Source organism: Pseudophryne corroboree, chromosome 8 (assembly GCF_028390025.1).
Source record: "Pseudophryne corroboree isolate aPseCor3 chromosome 8, aPseCor3.hap2, whole genome shotgun sequence".
Classification (NCBI taxonomy): Eukaryota; Metazoa; Chordata; class Amphibia; order Anura; family Myobatrachidae; genus Pseudophryne; species Pseudophryne corroboree.
In genome coordinates this window covers 43,220,948-43,240,024 of record NC_086451.1, presented here as the reverse complement: position 1 = coordinate 43,240,024, position 19,077 = coordinate 43,220,948, and the positions used below count along the sequence as shown (strand labels likewise).

Genomic DNA, 19,077 nt, shown 5'->3' with positions numbered 1-19,077 from the left:
CAGCTGAGGTTTGTTCTGAGACAATGGGGGGTCGGGAGACAGCGAACCAATATTTCAAAAGAGAAAAAGAAAAGGAAGAACGATTGCACTGTGAAAATAGCGGTCAGGAGACTTTAGGGGACATTTACTAAGCAGTGATAAGAGCGGAGAAGTGAGCCAGTGGAGAAGTGCCCATGGCAACCAATCAGCACTGAAATAACATCTATAATTTGCATACTGTAAAATTATACCGAGCTGCTGATTGGTTGATGGGACAACTTTTCCACTGGCTCACTTCTCTGCTCTTATCACTGCTTAGTAAATGTTTCCTTTATTTCATCTGTGTATCGGTGTCTGTGTGAATATTGAAAGTGTAAATGATGGCATAAACTCTGCTTCCCAAATATCAGCTGTAGTGGAGTGAAAGATTGAAGTGACAGAGGAGGCCCAAAACACCTGAAAGCCTAGGGGCCCAGCCATGGGTTAATACGCCCTGCTCCCTACTAGAGAAGTGCGATTCCCTGCAATGTATCCATGAGGTCATTTGGCAAAATTTAGTAAATAAAGGAGAAACAGGATCACACAGTTTCCATACTATTAGAAAGGTAACAGTTTATTAAGGTTCTCGAGCCAGTAGCAGAGAAGGAGACACAGTAACAATGGTGATTTAAAGAATGCCGAACATATGACCCACAAGAGAAATCAAACACTAGTCTTTCAGTCACCATCTACTCACTGAGTCTGAGAGGTGGACCATGAAGGCACCACAGCACTGAAGTATGGAGGTGGACCATGAAGCCACCACAGCACTGAAGTATGGAGGTGGACCGTGAAGCCACCACAGCACTGAAGTATGGAGGTGGACCGTGAAGCCACCACAGCACTGAAGTATGGAGGTGGACTGTAAAGCCACCACAGCACTGAAGTATGGAGGTGGACCATGAAGCCACCACAGCAGTGAAGTATGAAGGTGGACCGTGAAGCCACCACAGCACTGAAGTATGGAGGTGGAACATGAAGCCACCACAGCACTGATGTATGGAGGTGGAACATGAAGCCACCACAGCACTGAAGTATGGAGGTGGACCGTGAAGCCACCACAGCACTGAAGTATGGAGGTGGACCGTGAAGCCACCACAGCACTGAATTATGGAGGTGAAACATGAAGCCACCACAGCACTGATGTATGGAGGTGGACCATGAAGCCACCACAGCACTGAAGTATGGAGGTGGAACATGAAGGACACCTGTGGGAGAGAAGGTTCCTGATAAATCTGCTATTTTTTGTTACCCTTTATATGTTTTCTTTAGTTTATCTTTCTGGCTGATTTTGCAAATATGGTTTTATTTTAGTATCTAGGGAAACTCATAGTACCAAGTACATATTAGAAGTATACAATCTATTATAGCAGTGAATTTATCAACATTTTTTTTTTTTTTAAATATACCTGCTCCTGTACCTACTGTGCTGCCAGACACCCACGCTAGATCAGACAGGCCACTAAAGGTGCCACATGATCTACTGGTCCATTTGTACGTGGATTTCAGTATAATGTACAGTATGGCTAGAGTGATATTTTAAAATGCTTCATCAAATAAGCCTGTTTTGTGGGTTTATGGGTACTACATAAATCTACAGTAGCGTGTCAATTAATTGGGACAAAGTATGTTTTTATCTTCCATGGTTTTAAATGAGGGGATTAATTAAAAACTAAAAAATATCTTCCTTATGTACCCCTGTTTTGCAACACAAAAATTCAATAAAAACTATTGATGAAAAAAAAAACAACTAAAAAATAACAACTAAACATCAGTGACACTAGCTTTATAGTTCACTCTGATGGGTCAGCAGTACATCTAGTGTTTCAAGTAAGTTTATAAACTCATGGCGAAACCATATCTGTTTCACCAAAACGGTAGGGCAAATGCGGACAGACACATAAAACAATATCTGAATGGGCAAACTATTTATAGAAAGAGTGTTGTTTGTCCTGATAAAACAAGGGGCGGGATGTAACAAAGTCCGAGTTCGTTGGCCCTGTGGGATGACGGCCGAACTTGTACTGTATTTAAAGGAGAAATAATTTAGAAGGCATGGTTTAGCCTTGTACACGATTGCCCCTTTAAATAAACCGCCCGACCGGCCGCCGAACCCGGACTTCATCACATGACATGCCGGCCCAGGTATTAAAAAGAGAGATGTGGGTGGTTCACTATCTGATTACTCAGTGCAGCTCAGACTTCTAGGAGGGGCGAGAACTGCAAGAAAACTGATAAAAATACAATTCAAATTAAGAAAATGAGCACAAAAAACTGATTATTTCAGCTAAGAGTGGTGTTAATAATTTATAATAATATGCAAATAATTCTATGTACTTAATAAATAAAACACTACAGAAAAACAAGCTTTGCCCCAAATTAATTTACAAACCATTGTATTTTGTTCCGTTCTATTGTGAGTTCTTAATACTGCAACTTGCTTTATTGATGAAACATCATATATTTTATTGGTTCCCTTTGTAGGTGTCTAATATAAGCATTAAGGGATGAATGTATAGAAATATCCTTGTTATAGGATGTTTTCTACTTCTGTGATGGTGCTACAGTAGTTATACAGCCAGCAGAGCTGACCATTCAAGAAGGGTTGCACTAATTGTAATGCCTTCCCTATAATCCCTGTATCTTTTCTGTCCTGCTTAGCTGTGTGACATAGGTCCAAGAGACACCACTGGGAGGTATTGGATAGTAAGCGAGCAGGAAAGAGGTGGCAGGTATAGTCACCCGAGCTTGCTTGTCACCTGCAGAGGGATTGCTCAACACTTTGTTTTGTATACACTTTCTACAATTAAGCAAAAAAAAAAAGTTTCTGGTTTTTTGGGGGTTCTTTTTCAGGGTTTTACCGCATTTCCCCTATGTAATAAGTCTCGAATGCTGGAGCTTCAGTGTGGCGGATAACGCCAGCAAAAGCTGCCTTTTCCTCTATAGAAGCCTATGGTCTTCTTTCTGCATCGGTGCTGTCAGAGGGATCCGATTGGCTCCTTCCCAGCATCCCTCGCGGCGGCCGCATCCTTCTGCGCATGCGTAGATGACTCCTGGGTCATAAACTTGGAAGTCCAGGGTCCGGCAGCCATTGTAAAGGGCAGCTCTTATCGGGAGAGCTGCCCTTTGCGATACTAATTGCATATTAGTGGATATGCGATAAGTATTGGTGCGGTAAGTGGCGGGATGTACCATGTTGGTACATCCCGCCCTTTAACCCTTAAAGTTTATGTTTTTTAGGTCAGTGCGGGCAATTAAAAATCTCCAGTGATATGAGTGGACACAGACAGAACTAGTATTTATTATTCCAAGATTACCAAGCATCTGAGGTGGGAGTAAAGCAAAAAAGAGCCAGTAACTTTGCACCTGGACAAAGTTGCACTGCAAGGGGATCAAATGCCTTGTTTTGGTGTTGTTGCATGCAGGGTAAATACGGGCAGCTTTATCATGTAACCCACACATGCTGGACAGCTTTATTGCTACACTGCAATTGATATTTCAGTTTGGGAACACCCCTCTCAGATCTAACGCTCTTTGCACACGTTACATCTGCCCCACCTGCAGTGCAGGATGGTCTTGCCCAGGTGCACAGTTACAGGGTTTTTTTTGTTTATTTTTTGCATACATTCCACCTCAAAATCAGGCCATTAGTCTTTCCACAAGGTAACTGTGTCCAAAGCTACATGCAAGGGCTCAATATGAAGTCGTTGCTCAGTTTAGCTATACATTTCTATCTCCTCCTTAGGCCCTAACTCTTCTGAATATGTAGCTCCACCACATACCCAGTAAAGCTCTCAGTTGACCTGAAATCTGAAACAGGCTTCACTGTGCATGCTCCAAGGAGCGTGGGGTGGGGGGCAGCAAAGTGATTAGGTGGGCATAGCCAGTCCCACTCACCTTCATTCCCCTTGTGATGGCTGATGGTCAGCCCTTGGCCTCCACATAAAAATAGGCCCATCATCATGGCAGTATTACGATGACCAGCTGGCCTCACAGTTGTCCATAAATCATATATTTTTTTAGTTTTTTCACCAATTATGCAATTTTTCTATTGTTAGATACTTAGGGAGACAGTGGGACTGATGGTGCAGGGCATACTTACCGATATTCTGGCTGCTCTCTGCGGGAGAGAGCAGCCAGGTCGGCTCAGTGGGCGGGCAGGGGAGGCTGTGCTGTAAAGGAGGGGGTGGCCGGAGGCGGAGCAAGGGCGGGGTCACAGTGACACCTCCTTTAAGCCACGCCCCCGCTCTGTAATGCCGCGATCACCGGCATTACACTGCAGGGGCGTGACTATGATGACGCGATTCAGCAAGAATCGCGTCATCGACTGCCCGGACCGCCCACTTTACACACTAAGTGGGCGGACGGGCAGGGGGGACCCCGCAAATCGGGAGACTTGCCTGCTCTTCCGGGGGGCCGGGAGGGTCACCCGATTTTCGGGAGCCTCCCGGCCATTCCGGGAGAGTAGGCAAGTATGGTGCAGGGGTTGTACACGCCCACATGGCACTGGCCACACCTACACAGCACTGGTCACGCCTCCTTCTCTTCTCAGTATAGGCCCTTGAACATTTTCAGATCCAGGCCCATGTGACCCTTAACCTGGCCCTGCCCTGACTTGAAGTAGGGGTTGTCAGTAGTAACGTAATCCTGGCAGGAGCCATGCTCTGTTACGTACTCTGTCCTAAAGCCTGTCTACGCCCCTTCATAGGCTGCCTCTCTTTCACATTGCTGGGACTTATATTTAGTTACTATTGTGCTAGTTTTGTATGTATTGTGCATTTTTTTATCTGTCACTGTTTAAGGATGTAGACCTGGTGCACTTGGGCTTAGAACCCATTGTAAGCTGTTGACAAACACTGATTTGGTCATATAAAAGGTTTTTTAATGCATTTCTCTCTCTTTATGGCAACGTGCACCAAGGTCTTCTTGAATCAATAGTACTTTAAAGCTTTTCGGCCAGAATGGGACAAGTCCCTTGAGCTTTCATGTGGTGTTCAGTACCACTACCTAGGGAACATACGCTGAATGTGGTGAAATGAAAAACATTTGTAATGTTTCTTACGCTGCAAGAGATTTCTAGGATACTCCTGGTATTAAAAGAACAACTAAAATGGACTAAGAAAATCTTTGCTCTACTCCCTGCAAAAGTTCCTCTTGCACGTACTGTACCAAAAAAACCTCTTTCCTTCTTCTCAGGCTCACACATTCAAAGTCAAACAGAATAGTGAAAACATGACAATAAATAAGATCAAACAGAGGTCACAATCACGTCGGAAACAACAGACAGATTACATTTTCTAAGACGTAATCTTGCACAAAACCTTCCTTGTAATGTGCAGTTATGTCCATAAGATAAAAGGCAGATTCTTGATCCAAATCTCACAACCACCTCTCCATGGCTCTGTGCTATATTACTGTCCTTTTGTGCTGGTTTTTATAGCTGTCCATGTGCTCGTTAACCACCAGATGGCAGTGTTTCGTTTGTTTTTGTATTTTATGAATTGCGTCGGTCGCATTTCTCAACAAAGCCCTATGAAAGGGCCACACCTTTAGAGAGAAACACCATGGAAGTAATATCGGCAAAGGCTATTCCATTTCCATCCATCTGCAAGGCCAAAAACATTTCCAAGTACCGTAGTCATAGGATACAAACTTGTGCTCTGTTTTTTTATTCCACCTAGGAGCAGTTTGACGATAGATTGTGACATTCGTCTTGTTCAGCAACTGCTCCGGCCAAAATCCAGAACTTCTCAAATAGTTTTTTTTTTTTTTTTTTGGAGCTGTGAAATCTACAGGCTAGATCTGGTTTAGAAGTTAACCCTGTGTTTTAAATACCTCTCAGATATTCCGAAAGATTGAGGAAAGAAACAAAAATATTGTAATTGGTGAAAAGAAGGGATGGATAGAAACAGTGTGGCACAAAGACAGAAATGAGAGAATTTTTGATTTGGCAAAGAGATTGATAGGCATGCCAGCTGCCGCTCAGACCGTGGTAACGGAAAGCAGGGGATTGTAGACCCGCTTTCCATCAGCTGATCGTGTGCCATGGGCCAACATCTCCTGGATGGTGATCCAGTTATCCAAGATCTTCTTGTTGCGCTTTTTCATAGTCTTCCGGTGGCTAAGGGCGATGATGCTCATTTCGCCTTTTCCCTCTGCACCTTGCTGCTGTTGCTGCTCCCGTAAGCAGTCTAACCGGCTCTGCATCATGAATTCTCTTCTCTTCCTTTGCTCCCGAGCGCGCATCAGATGCCGCTTTCTATCCTCCTTGCTCCAGTAACGTCCCATTTTCATCTCACTCACAGCATCATCATCCGTGGTCATCCCACTACGCTCCTCTTTGATTTTCATGGCTCTTGCTTTTAGGAGGCGGTCTCTAACAGGACGTTTAGTCACATAGCGTGTGCCGTCACTCCTCACTTTTACCTTCCATTCCATTCTTGGCTCTGGTTGGGAGTGATTTCCCTGTGTAGCCCCCATGGCCTTACCACAGGTGGGGACTACTTCAAGTTCATCAAGACTTCTTTGTTGGGCCAACTGGAGGCAGCTTCGATAACGTTCCCCACTTTGGGAGTGCTGGCGTCTGCTGAGGTATGGACTACTCTCACGGCTCCCCCTATCCAACTCATTTCCGTGTTTTGTTGCTCTTCTTAATCTTTCCTCTGTTGGGTGGCGCCCCTCACGGCACAGAGAGCGAAATTTGGATGGCACTGGTTCTGGGCTACCAGGGTATGGGGGCACATTTTTACAATGCCCTCTGTTCATGTTAGCATTAGAGGAGAGCCCTTCTACTGCTTGGCAAAATGCACCTGAAGGCTCATTAATTCTCCGTAAGGGACTGTCCAATGGCAATGGTGGTTCCATCATAAGTGGAGTACTCCGACAGCTCTCGCCAGTGTTGTATGCACTGGTACTGTCTTTGTCTGACCTTTCTGGCAACTCAGTGATATCTGGAAGCTTTGTGGAAACTTCATTGTTTGCACAGCCCCCACCCACAAACTCATAAAGACTGTCCTCCTCTTCCAGAAGCCAGGCTTTCATGCAACGTTCCCGCAGTTGCTGCATCTTTTGTGCCCGTAGAACATTGCGGAACTTAAACTCCAGATGCCGCAATTCCTCCTCCAGCACTGCCATCTCCCTTAAGACACTCTCGTTGCGATTTACATCTAGTCCACCTTGTCGTGAAGCATAAAGGAAGGCAGGTCCATTACCATTCTCCAGATGGCAGGTGATTTCAAGTAGTTCTCTGTACCGTTCGTACTCCTCATCTGTTAACCCTGCCACTGGTGGAAGGACCTCATTGTACGGTACCGATCCATCTGCTGCAAGCAGGGAGTCCAGACTGTGATGAAATTCACGGAACTGGAGAGGAAGCTGGGAGTCTGCACGCAGGAAGCGTAGACGGCGTTGACTACCTGGTGTATTAGCACTGCTTGTTTGGTCATCTCCCAAAATGTCATGTTCAGAGCTTTCATCATTGCGAGTGCTCTCATCTGTCCGTCCTACTCCACTGTCCAGTTCCTGACTACGGCTTAAGACTGCAGGGTGAGGGAAAGGACGAGGAGATTTGGGGCTGGCTTCAACTTCCTCATTCTCAACCTAAAAGTAGAAAAGAATATGTCACGAGAAATAGAATTGAGAACATAAATAAAATGTATCATGGAATTAATAGATTTAATGGTGAACTACAGCTACTGTATAAGTCTTTTTGGATATATTGTACTACAGTTTTTGGTTTTCCTTCCTCATAAAATACTTAGATCAAGGGTCAGGATATTACAGACTACACATAAAGAAGAACTGGTGCATAGATTGAGCTTTTTTTTCCAGAAGTTGGTTAGAAAGTCTTATCAGGTTCTCTGCGCAACTAGCTGTATTGCCCAGCATTACCTGACTTTTATTTGTTTTCTGTCTCCACCCCACCTCTTTTTCTTCCCATCTCCTTCCATTTCTCCCCCCACTTTCTTTCTCTCTCTCTCTGACACTCAATTCCCACCTGCCACCCCATTTCTCTCTTCCTCATCTCTGCTCCCTTACCTACTGTCTGTCTATCACCCCCCCCGCCCCTTCACCTCACCCCCTCACTCTCTCCTATGCATTTCTGACAATGCTGGGTGGAGTCACAGTTTAGACCAAATGTCATTTGAGGACATTAATTTTTGTCTGCAGTCCATTTTATTATATAGACATGGAAAACCAGGACCAGCTTATCCATTATTCTTTTCTATCATAAGAGAAATAGTATGTTTTTTTTCTACTTTTCCGTCTCAATTAGATAAACTGCAAGTCAACTCTATCAGGATGAAAATCTCTTAGAGTAGAACCTTAGAGCTTCAGTAATGTCATTAAAGGATGAAACATACATAAAGAAGTAAAAATAATTAAGTTGTATCTCTTAACTCAGCATACAGAAACGGCTCTCTTGGTTTAACCATCCGCTTGTAATTCATTTAAATTGTAAATTCACGTTGGTAAACCCAAAGCAAGAGGAGAGATATCTTCAGGGCTGCCATCAGAAATTGTGGGGCCCAGGCCTGACAAAAAAGACAGCCCCCCCCCAAAAAAAAAAAAAAAAAATTTCTGCCGCACTGCTCCACCCCTATATGATGTCGCACATCTGGATGTTACACAGAGGTGGAGCATTCGCTGACCTGCAGGAATGATTCACAGAGAGCTGATGTGCAGAGAAGGCTTGTTTTAAGAAGTCCTCTCTGCGCATGAGTCCACTGTTGTTGCACAGCCTGGTGCAGCTGTCTAGGTATCACCGGTAAGAGCCAGTGGTGGGCCCCGCTTTCTGTAAGGGCCCGGGACTCCAGTCCCTGCAGTCTCCCCCTGATGACTGCCATGGATATCTGGATCAATTCTCAGGTTTAACTGATGAGCTCAGAGCAATTTTATGAAAGGTGTCCCTTTACCCTACGCGTTTCACCTGTGAGACTTCTTCTAAGTCATGCCTTATTTTCTACATTATATATAGAATTGAATCCGTTTAATAATCAAATCAAAATACTTCCCTTCTGGGAGACTCCTCTTTGTCATATTTTGTCTCTCTTTTCTTGTCTCACTCAAAACTTATTTTTGACATTGACTTAACATTCTATAAATTTTAATATTGAGACAAATGGTGAGATGCATCATCACTTGTAGAGTGGTAAAATGGAGAGAGATAAAGTACCAACCAACCAGCTCCTAACCGTCATTTTTCAAACACAGGGGCAGATGTATTAAGCCTGGAGAAGTGATAAAGCGGTGAAACGTTGAAGGTGATAACGCACCAGCCAATCAGCTCCTAACTGTAAATTTACATATTGGAGCTGATTGGCTGGTGCATTATCACATTGCACTTATCACTGCTTTATCACTTCTCCAGGCTTAATACGTCTGCCCAAAGCCTGTACCATGGTCGTTAAGACCTAATTGGCTGGTACTTAATTTCTCTCCATTTTATCTCTCGCCAAGCAATAATGCATCTCGCCCAATGGGATAGATTTACTAAAGCAGACATGTGGAGATATTGCCCACCAATCAGATCTTCACCACCAGCTTTAGTAAATGTAAATGTTAAGTGATGTCACACAAATGTTCTGGGATTGTTTATTAAGTGAAAATAAATGACATCTCTTTTAAATGTGAAAAGTGCACTTTGTTGGCTATGGGCCTGATTCAGAATTTTGGGCAGCTCCTGCGCCACATGCAGATTATCGTGAATCTGCGGCTGCTCAAGGCCCGTTCTGCGCATGCAGGGTGGGCAGGGGAGGGGGGGGGGCCTGTGTTCCCAAAAAGGGGGACATGTCACCACCATTTTCTGGGAGGGTAGAGCCAGGGTCTGCATGTAATCAGCTGGAGCTTACTCAGCTGGCTATCTGGTTATGATGTTGGATTCCAGCTTGTGACATCAGTCGATCTCTGAATCAGACCCTATGTTGGAAAACTGATGTGAGTGAGAGAGTGAGAAAGAGAGATAGTAGTGTTTTGCATCTAATACCCTTTACGCAGAGCCAGATTAAGGGCCGCCTGGGTCTGGGGCTGAAAATGTTCAGGGGCCCATACTGAGAAGGGGAGGAGCTGTGACCAGTGATGTGTGGGTATGGCCAAAACCATGTGGGTGTGGTCAGTTCTGTGTGGGCGTGGCCAGTGCCATGTGGCTGTGTATACTCCCTACACTATCATCCCCATTTTTTAAAAACCTAAAAATAGAAAAATTGCATAATTTTGTGAGTAAACTATAATAAATACAATTTTAATTCTTATAATAAAGGGCCCATTATTATGTGGTGGCCTGGAGCTGCAGCTCCATATAAATAACCTCTTGTTAATCTGGCACTATTGTATCACTTACACTTTGGGGGACATTTACTAAGCAGTGATAAGAGAGGAGAAGTGAGCCAGTGGAGAAGTTGCCCATGGCAACCAATCAGCACTGAAGTAACATCTATAATTTGTATACTATAAAATGATACAGAGCTGCTGATTGGTTGATGGGGCAACTTCTCCACTGTCTCACTTCTCCGCTCTTATCACTGCTTAGTAAATGTCCCCCTTTATCCCAGTCATGTTTAAAATGATCCCAGTGTAATAGCCTTTATCACCTCTGTTGGAGTGCTGTTCTATCTGTCTGCCACTCCTTCTGTAAAGTCATTTTCCTTCACATTTCAGGATGCATATCTTCTTGCTGTAACACTTTTCTGTCTCAGCAAAACTTTTTCCTTTTGTATAAACCTTTGATACATTATAAAACTTCTATAATTTCGCTCCCTTCCTGTGTTCTGCACCAAGATGTATATGGTACTGTATATGGAGGGAGGTTCTTTAGTCTTTACTTGAACGGTTTGTGGACCATGCACCGTTTTGGTTTCTCTGCTGGAGACATGGCCTCCAGGACTGAACAATGGATCTCGCCAATTACCTTTCTAGAATTATCATCGTCTCTTGTTTTCTGTTATCAGTTATCATCATCTCTTGTTTTCTGTTATCAGTTATCATCATCATCTCTTGTTTTCTGTTATCAGTTATCATCATCATCTCTTGTTTTCTGTTATCAGTTATCATCATCATCTCTTGTTTTCTGTTATCAGTTATCATCATCATCTCTTGTTTTCTGTTATCAGTTATCATCATCATCTCTTGTTTTCTGTTATCAGTATCATCATCATCTCTTGTTTTCTGTTATCAGTATCATCATCATCTCTTGTTTTCTGTTATCAGTTATCATCACCATCTCTTGTTTTCTGTTATCAGTTATCATCATCATCTCTTGCTTTCTGTTATCAGTTATCATCATCATCTCTTGCTTTCTGTTATCAGTTATCATCACCATCTCTTGTTTTCTGTTATCAGTTATCATCATCTCTTGTTTTCTGTTATCAGTTATCATCATCATCTCTTGTTTTCTGTTATCAGTTATCATCATCATCTCTTGTTTTCTGTTATCAGTTATCATCGCCATCTCTTGTTTTCAGTTATCAGTTATCATCATCATCTCTTGTTTTCTGTTATCAGTTATCATCACCATCTCTTGTTTTCTGTTATCAGTTATCATCATCATCTCTTGTTTTCTGTTATCAGTTATCATCACCATCTCTTGTTTTCTGTTATCAGTTATCATCACCATCTCTTGTTTTCTGTTATCAGTTATCATCACCATCTCTTGTTTTCTGTTATCAGTATCATCATCATCTCTTGTTTTCTGTTATCAGTTATCATCATCTCTTGTTTTCTGTTATCAGTTATCATCACCATCTCTTGTTTTCTGTTATCAGTTATCATCATCATCTCTTGCTTTCTGCTATCAATTCCCCTTCCTATACAGCCTAGCATCCAAATGGCCTTGCCCACTGCTTCTCTACACCGTCTGCCAACCCTTGAATCGCCTAAACTAGTAACATCTAGACTCGTTCTCTCTCCCGCTCATTAGTTGCCATCTTTGTGTCATCATCTTTGTGCACCTTCATGGTTTGACAGATGAATGATGACATTAAATGTTTCCTTATGTGTGGTTATTGATAGGGCAGTATGTATTGTTATACACAAGCATTGTGAGGGTGTGGGTGGGAACTAGCATGGGATAAACAGGCTACACCTGACTTTTTTTGGAAGCGTCCATTTAGATACCCCATAATGCAATCGGCAAGCTTTTAGTATGCATTGGGCATCTAAATACTGTAGACTAATTGCACAAGCTGCAGTAACCGATAACAACCAGACATTTGGTTTCAATATGGCTCGTTTCAACTCAGGAACCAATCACAGATTATCTTTTATCAGGTTAGTGCATGTTAGATAATGAAAGTAAGAGTATGATTGGTTAGCAAATTATATTAGCAAATTAACTCAACCGTTTAACTTCCAATAGACTGATCATAGCTAGTTAGTTGCTATGGGCCATTGCACATATGAGGCCAAATGTAGTAAAGTGAGAGTTTCAGAAAGTGAGAGATTTGGTAAGGTTTTGCAGCTTTTTAAAAAGTGGCAATCATTACCACTGCAAAACTAGGTTGATCTTGCTGTGTAAATGATTGCCACTGTAAAAAAAAAAACTGCAAAACCTTACCAAATCTCTCACTTTTTGAAACTCTCACTCTATTTCATTTGGCCCATGATCTCTGTAAATAACTCTCTCATGTCTCGGATAGAGGGGATCATTCCGAGTTGATCTCTCGCTAGCAGTTTTTAGCAGTCGTGCAAACGCTAAGCCGCTTCCCACTGGGAGTGTATTTTAGCTTAGCAGAAGTGCGAACGAAAGGATCGCAGAGCAGCTACAAAATATTTGTATTTGCTCAATACCTACTCAGCGCTTGCGATCACTTCAGACTGTTCAGTTCCTGTTTTGACGTCACGAACACGCCCTGCGTTCGCCCAGCCACGCCTGCGTTTTTGCTGGTACGCCTGCATTTTTCCGAACACTCCCTGAAAACGGTCAGTTGACACCCAGAAACGCCCACTTCATGTCAATCACTCTGCGGCCAGTAGTGCGACAGAAAAGCTTTGATAGACCTTGTGTGAAACTACATAGTTCGTTGTAATAGTACGACGCGCTTGCGCATTGCGCTGCATATGCAGGCGCAGAAGTGCCGTTTTTTTGCCTGATCGCTGCGCAGCGAACGAAAGCAGCTAGCGATCAACTCGAGAGTGTGCTGCTAACACCTATCTAAGGGCCTAATTCAGACCTGTTCGCTCCTCTTCGAATTTGCAGAGGTTTGCGATCAGGTAGTTGCCGTCCAGCCAGAGTGAAAATCTGCCCCGTGAAAGTCTGCGTATGCCGTGCGAAAAGCTTTGCATACGCTGGTGACATCACACACCCTCCCTGAAAACGCTTGGGAACGCCTGCTTTTTTCCTGACACTCCCAGAAAACGGCCAGTTACCACCCCTAAATGCCGGCTTCCTGTCAATCAACTTGCATACACCTAGCGATCAAAAAAGTTACAGAATTCTTTGGCAGTTTGGCGTGCGCATTACGATCCATATGCATGTGCAGTCGGTCAATAATCAGCCGCCTTGCAAATTTGCACAACAGCGATCAGTTCTGAATCGGGCCATAAAGCCAGCATTGCATATTTCTAGTACATGACTGAGGGAGGGGGGCTATAATTGTTGCGTCTAATTATAAATGGGGGTATTCAACATAATGTATATGAGTGACAGGGCTAGCCTGAAAATGTCAATAAAGATGTATTGGGGGTGATGGTACCACAAGAGTATTAGGTTCTAGATCTGTACCTGTTGCTGAGGTGGGGAGTTCAGCCTCTGTGCTTGCAGTTCCTCCTCATTTTCAGATACTAAACCATCCAAGAAGTCCTCTCTGTCACTATCTTTCCATCTCCTGCCCATCTAGGAGAAACCAGAGGGGAATCCTGTCATGGTTCTCTCTCACCCAGAGCTACGTCAGTAAGTCAATGGTAAGTACTGTATGCTCTATAAATTATAATTCTAGTACCCAGCCTTTACAGTCAGAGGCTTCAATGAAACAATATATCAACAGAAGCAATTTTCTTTTGATTGTTGTTTTTTATAATGGTTTGAAATATCATTATGTGACAATCATCAACTCCTAAGCTTGCACCCGTTTTATTATAGGTGCAATATTTACAGCTCACAGCGTGCGACTCGAAATAAAATCAGGATAGCTTCACGTGTGATTGTGGGCCTTTACTGCAGTGCATTTGTATGTGGAGACCCCTCATTGGCCTTTACAACCATTAGAGGCTTCAAGTATGGGATACATGAAACAGCAAAAATGGATGTGAGTTCCCAGTGTGTTAGCATTGCACTAGGGTGTATCTGTGTGTTACCTGCAATGTCATGTTCCTGTAAGTACTGTAAATATCTGCAACAGATGAGTGGGGGATGTATGAGGCTGGGACACTGCCCCTTCAGTACTTATCAGGCTCCATCAGTGTTTCCAATGGTCTATTAATTCACACTCTACTATAAATTATACGGATATTGCATGCAAGGGACTTCTATTCTTTAGGCCAGCCACACTGACCCCATCCACAGCACAGGTATTGTCATAATATCACAGAAGAGAGCACCAGAACCAGGAACTTGAGTACCAGAAGCAGACTCAGTATTCACAGGTGGCTCTTCAAGCTGCAGGGTGCCGTTCCAGGAACCCTACAAGTTGAACCTAGGTGCCACCAACGATGATGCAACTTCCATTTAACAGTTGCTTTATATATATATATATATATATATATATATAATTAATGTTGATCTGTCATGTCACGGTCATAAGCACTGAGAAGGTGGCGCACCAGCCCAACAGTTCCCACTTGTCTGCAGAACAGACCACCAAGAGAGGAGAGGAAGACAATTGTGTAGGCAATGAGGATAAGTATATTAGGGGTGAGGCATTGGTGGGCTCAATAGATCCGTCAGTTCTGGGATTCGTTTATCTATTCCATAACATAGTTGCTGACTTCCTGGCTGCACCTTCCGGGAGGGACAGCCAGGTCTGCACAGAGAGAGCAAGTTTGGATGCATGATTTGAATTAAGGGGGGCGTGGGGGGGGGGGGGGTATGAGAGTGCGCTGGGGGAGAGGCTGCACGGTCGCACCATCATGTCCACACCCCATTATACAGTTCTGAGATTAAAGGCATTATACAGCATGGCTACACAATGACGTGACTCAATGCAAATATCATCATTGATTGCCGACTCCATCTCCTTCACTCGTAAGTGGGAGCCCGGGTTGACGGCAGCGGGCCAGCCCCGGGAGAAATTATTTACAGCAGTTTATGCATATACTAGCTTCAGTTGGTCATTACACATACTGTATATGAAATGTACTTGCATATAGCCGTAACAAATATAATCTTACCTCAGTCTCTGGACGAGCAACCAGCAAGGAGATATTTGTGCTCTCTTCCTGTGTCAGGATAGCCACAGCCTCTTCCCGGTTTTGTACATCCATGCCATTAATCTGAAAGATAGGTAAAGTATGGTAATATCCATCTCACAAACTGTCACCTGCGCTACTGCCTGAGGATTCTCTAAGAGTCTCTTCACGTCCGCAATCAAGTTTGAAAGTTCTTCGCTTATACTTTGCCGCTTATATCAACAAAACAGGTGACATTACTGCCTACTGGACTTTGGCAAATGTGTTACTCCGCTCTATGCTTGTATGGATGGTAAGCAATCCATGTGGTGTTACATCCCTAGTATGTCTATCACTGAAAGGATAAAGGCAGATTCCTGTGTTTATATGAGGTCCGCACTGCTCTCTTCCTTGTCTCCCAGGCTCTTACGTAAGAGTTTCTACTTTGAATATAATACTATTTCTATTTGTACAGTTGTATGTGTTTGGGCGAGTTGGTATCTGGTTACCGACGTTCGGGATGCCGGCTGTCAAAATACTGACAGTGGCATCCCGATGTTGAAAATACAGACAGTGGTTGATTTCTAAAGCTATCCCTGAACCCTAAGCCCCCTAACCAACCTGTCCCGCAGCCTGACACTAACCCTCTTGCCCCGCAGCCTAACCCTTCCAGGTGGCAACTAACCCTAATCCCCTTTCCCGCACCCTAAACCTAACCCTCCATCCCCCCGCAGCCTGACCCTAACCCTCCCTCCCTCCCCAGCAGCATAACCTTAACCCTCCCTGGTGGAGTCTAATCCCCCTTCCCGCAACCTAACCCTCCCCGGGGGTGCCTAACCACCCTCACCGCAGCCTAACCCTAACCTCCCCCCCCACCCCCAGCAACCTAACCCTCGCCCTGCAGCCTCAACCTTAACTTCTGCCCCGCCCACTGCGGCTTACCTCTCCAGCGGCCCAGGATTCTGTCGCCGGTATAGTGATACTTGTCTTGTTCCTGGGCGCCAGCATTGTAAGTAGTGTCAGGATCCCGGCATCGGTATATTGACTCCCGGGATCCTAACCGGATCCTATTTGGGCTACTCTGTCCAAAGAGAATGCTTCTGCAACAACAGGTAGGGTCTTGGAACTGCAGCTGTCCCACCTACAGTACGGGATCCGGTCTGAAGATCGACAGTATCTAGGTCGACAATTTTTAGGTCGACCACTATAGGTCGACAGTCACTAGGTCGACATGGATGGAAGGGCGACAGGGTTTCTAGGTCGACATGTGCTAGGTCGACAGGTCTAAAGGTCGACATGAGTTTTAAAAAAAAAAATCTTTTTTTTTATTTTTTCATACTTAACGATCCACGTGGACTACGATTGGAACGGTAAAGTGTGCCGAGCGAAGCGAAGGCACCATGCCCGAAGCATGGCGAGCGAAGCGAGCCATGCGAGGGGACGCGGTGCACTAATTTGGGATCCCGGTCACTCTACGAAGAAAACGACACCAAAAAAAAAAAAACCTCATGTCGACCTTTAGACCTGTCGACCTAGCACATGTCGACCTAGAAACCCTGTCGACCTTCCATCCATGTCGACCTAGTGACTGTCGACCTATAGTGGTCGACCTAAACATTGTCGACCTAGATACTGTCGATTTGATGAACCACACCCCTACAGTACATCATGCCAATATGTATCTTTACTTCTGCTTGTAGATTCATCTTGTATACATATGGCGTGTGATGGAGACTATTGCATGACGTAGCACGGAGATAGGAGTGTGTGGGAGGGACATATGCAAGTTACGGAGAGCGAGAGATTGAAGTGTTGTCTACTTCCATCCTAATTGCACACACCACGTCCTGATATTACAGACTGTGGCGGCTGTTATCAAACATTAGTTATAAAACACAAGCAGGCCATCTGTGGTCGCAACAGACTCGTACATAATTATACGTTACTCGTGTCGTAGTTTCATTATTACCTGAAGAATTCTATCTCCTTCCCTTATGCGCCCATCTATTGCTGCAATGCTGTTTGGGTTCACCTGTTAGAGAGGAAATAGTTACAGATATATCATCATACGATCAACCACTTACTATCTTAGTTTCTATGTAAATGGTTCTACAAACAACGGCAATATTTCTGAGTTGGACACAGTCGCATCCCTATGTACTAAGATATACTACTGTAATATATCTGTCCATCTATGCAGTGGTGGCTCCAATGCTAAGGCTGTGGTGCAGTTGAAATTTCATGCGGGAGAGTCACACCAACTGCCAGCGAGTCCCGGCTGGCGATATTTGGGGTGGCAGTTGGTGTGGAACCCCTATTTGAATTTTGGACTGCGCTGCAGCCCCACTTCTGGCACCATCACTGACAAGGAAGTCAATGAACAGAGCATTTTGGTCCTCCTAGAATGGGTCATGTTGGAGGGTATGTAACTATGATGTGAATAGCTGCAGCCCCATCTTTGGAGCCATTACTGTATCTATGTGCCTAATCGTATTAGTGTGATTTCCAGGATCCCGAATGAACCACCCACTGTTTGTTTTATCCATGCTACAGCCAACATTAGTAGCTGGACTCACAGCCGTTCCATGTCTGGTGCTCTGTCTAAAACAGGATTCCCAATTGCATTCAAGAACCTAACTGAATACGCCACATTGCACAACCACGCAACCCCCATCAGAAGCAGCCCTACTGTATGTGCGTCATGATACATAGTCACCGTTCAGAGATGCCTACTTTACGATAGTCTCAGAAGATGCAACAAGGACATGCCTACTTGAACACCATGTTTTGTTATTGAGACTCATGCATAGTTGGGTCAAAGGGGGTCATTCTGACCTGAACGCTCACTGCAGTTCTTTGCAGCGCAGCGATCAGGTCAGTACTGCGCATGCACTGGCGCCACAGTGCACCGGCGTATGGCTGACAGCCAATGACTGTCGTTGCCTAGTGATCGCCTCTGCCTGATTGACAGGCAGTGGCGGTCGCTGGGTGGGAGGGGGCGGCACGGCGGTGTTTGGCCGCTGTTTTGTGGGCACGGTCAGGCCAACGCAGGCATGGCTGGACCATGCGGGGGGCGGGCCGCAGTGGCTGCATGATGTCACACGCAGCCGCTGCGAGCCGGGCAGCAACGAGTAGCTCCCAGCCAGCACACAAAAGCTGCGCTGGCTGGGAGCTACTCCTGAAGTACAAAAGCATCGCCGCTGTGCGATGCTTTTGTACTTCAGTGACGGGGCAGGGACTGACATGCGGGGCGGGCTAGCCCTGTGCTGGGTGTCCCCCCGCATGTCTGTGTTCCTGATCGTAGCTGTGCTAAATTGAGCACAGCTACGATCAAGTTGGAATCACCCCCAAAGTCGGGAGATACATCTGTTTTAACAAACTCCAAATATCCATTCTTAAAACCCCCACATCCTTAAAATGTCCACAACCTGCAGAGATAAACTGAAACTTTCTGCAACGTAGGGCGAAATCAAATATTTGCCTCGTTTCTCAGTAGGTTGTGAAATTTTGCATGTTTGAGGCAGAATTTGTCGGCAGTCAAACTGCAACCATCCAACACAGTAGAATGTATTGATTATCATCCCCACACCTCTACATATTCAACAATATGCAAATAAACAAACAGTGCAGTATCATTCAACAGAAGTATAAGTGGAAATGGAAGTTTGTATCACCGGAACTTTGTACCATTGCAAAGACATCTGTTCAACAGGACCATGGTTCTAGCATGAAACTCAATTA

At 44.5% G+C, this 19,077-nt stretch overlaps 1 protein-coding gene across 2 annotated transcripts in view; it reads right to left on the bottom strand.

The window, feature by feature from the left end:
- Positions 1 to 565: 565 nt before the first annotated feature.
- The window catches only part of PDZD4 (PDZ domain containing 4), a 271,045-nt gene continuing 252,533 nt past the window's right edge, over positions 566 to 19,077 (bottom strand). The window contains exons 5-8 of one of the 2 annotated variants that reach the window (XM_063936293.1): positions 17,306 to 17,368; positions 15,340 to 15,441; positions 13,736 to 13,846; positions 566 to 7,617 (exon numbers count right to left, since the gene is read on the bottom strand). In XM_063936293.1, coding sequence (XP_063792363.1) covers positions 6,001 to 7,617; positions 13,736 to 13,846; positions 15,340 to 15,441; positions 17,306 to 17,368 — 1,893 coding nt within the window. In that variant the 3' untranslated portion in view covers positions 566 to 6,000. The remainder of the gene's footprint in view (positions 7,618 to 13,735; positions 13,847 to 15,339; positions 15,442 to 17,305; positions 17,369 to 19,077) is intronic. The other variant, XM_063936294.1, reaches the window with a different exon arrangement.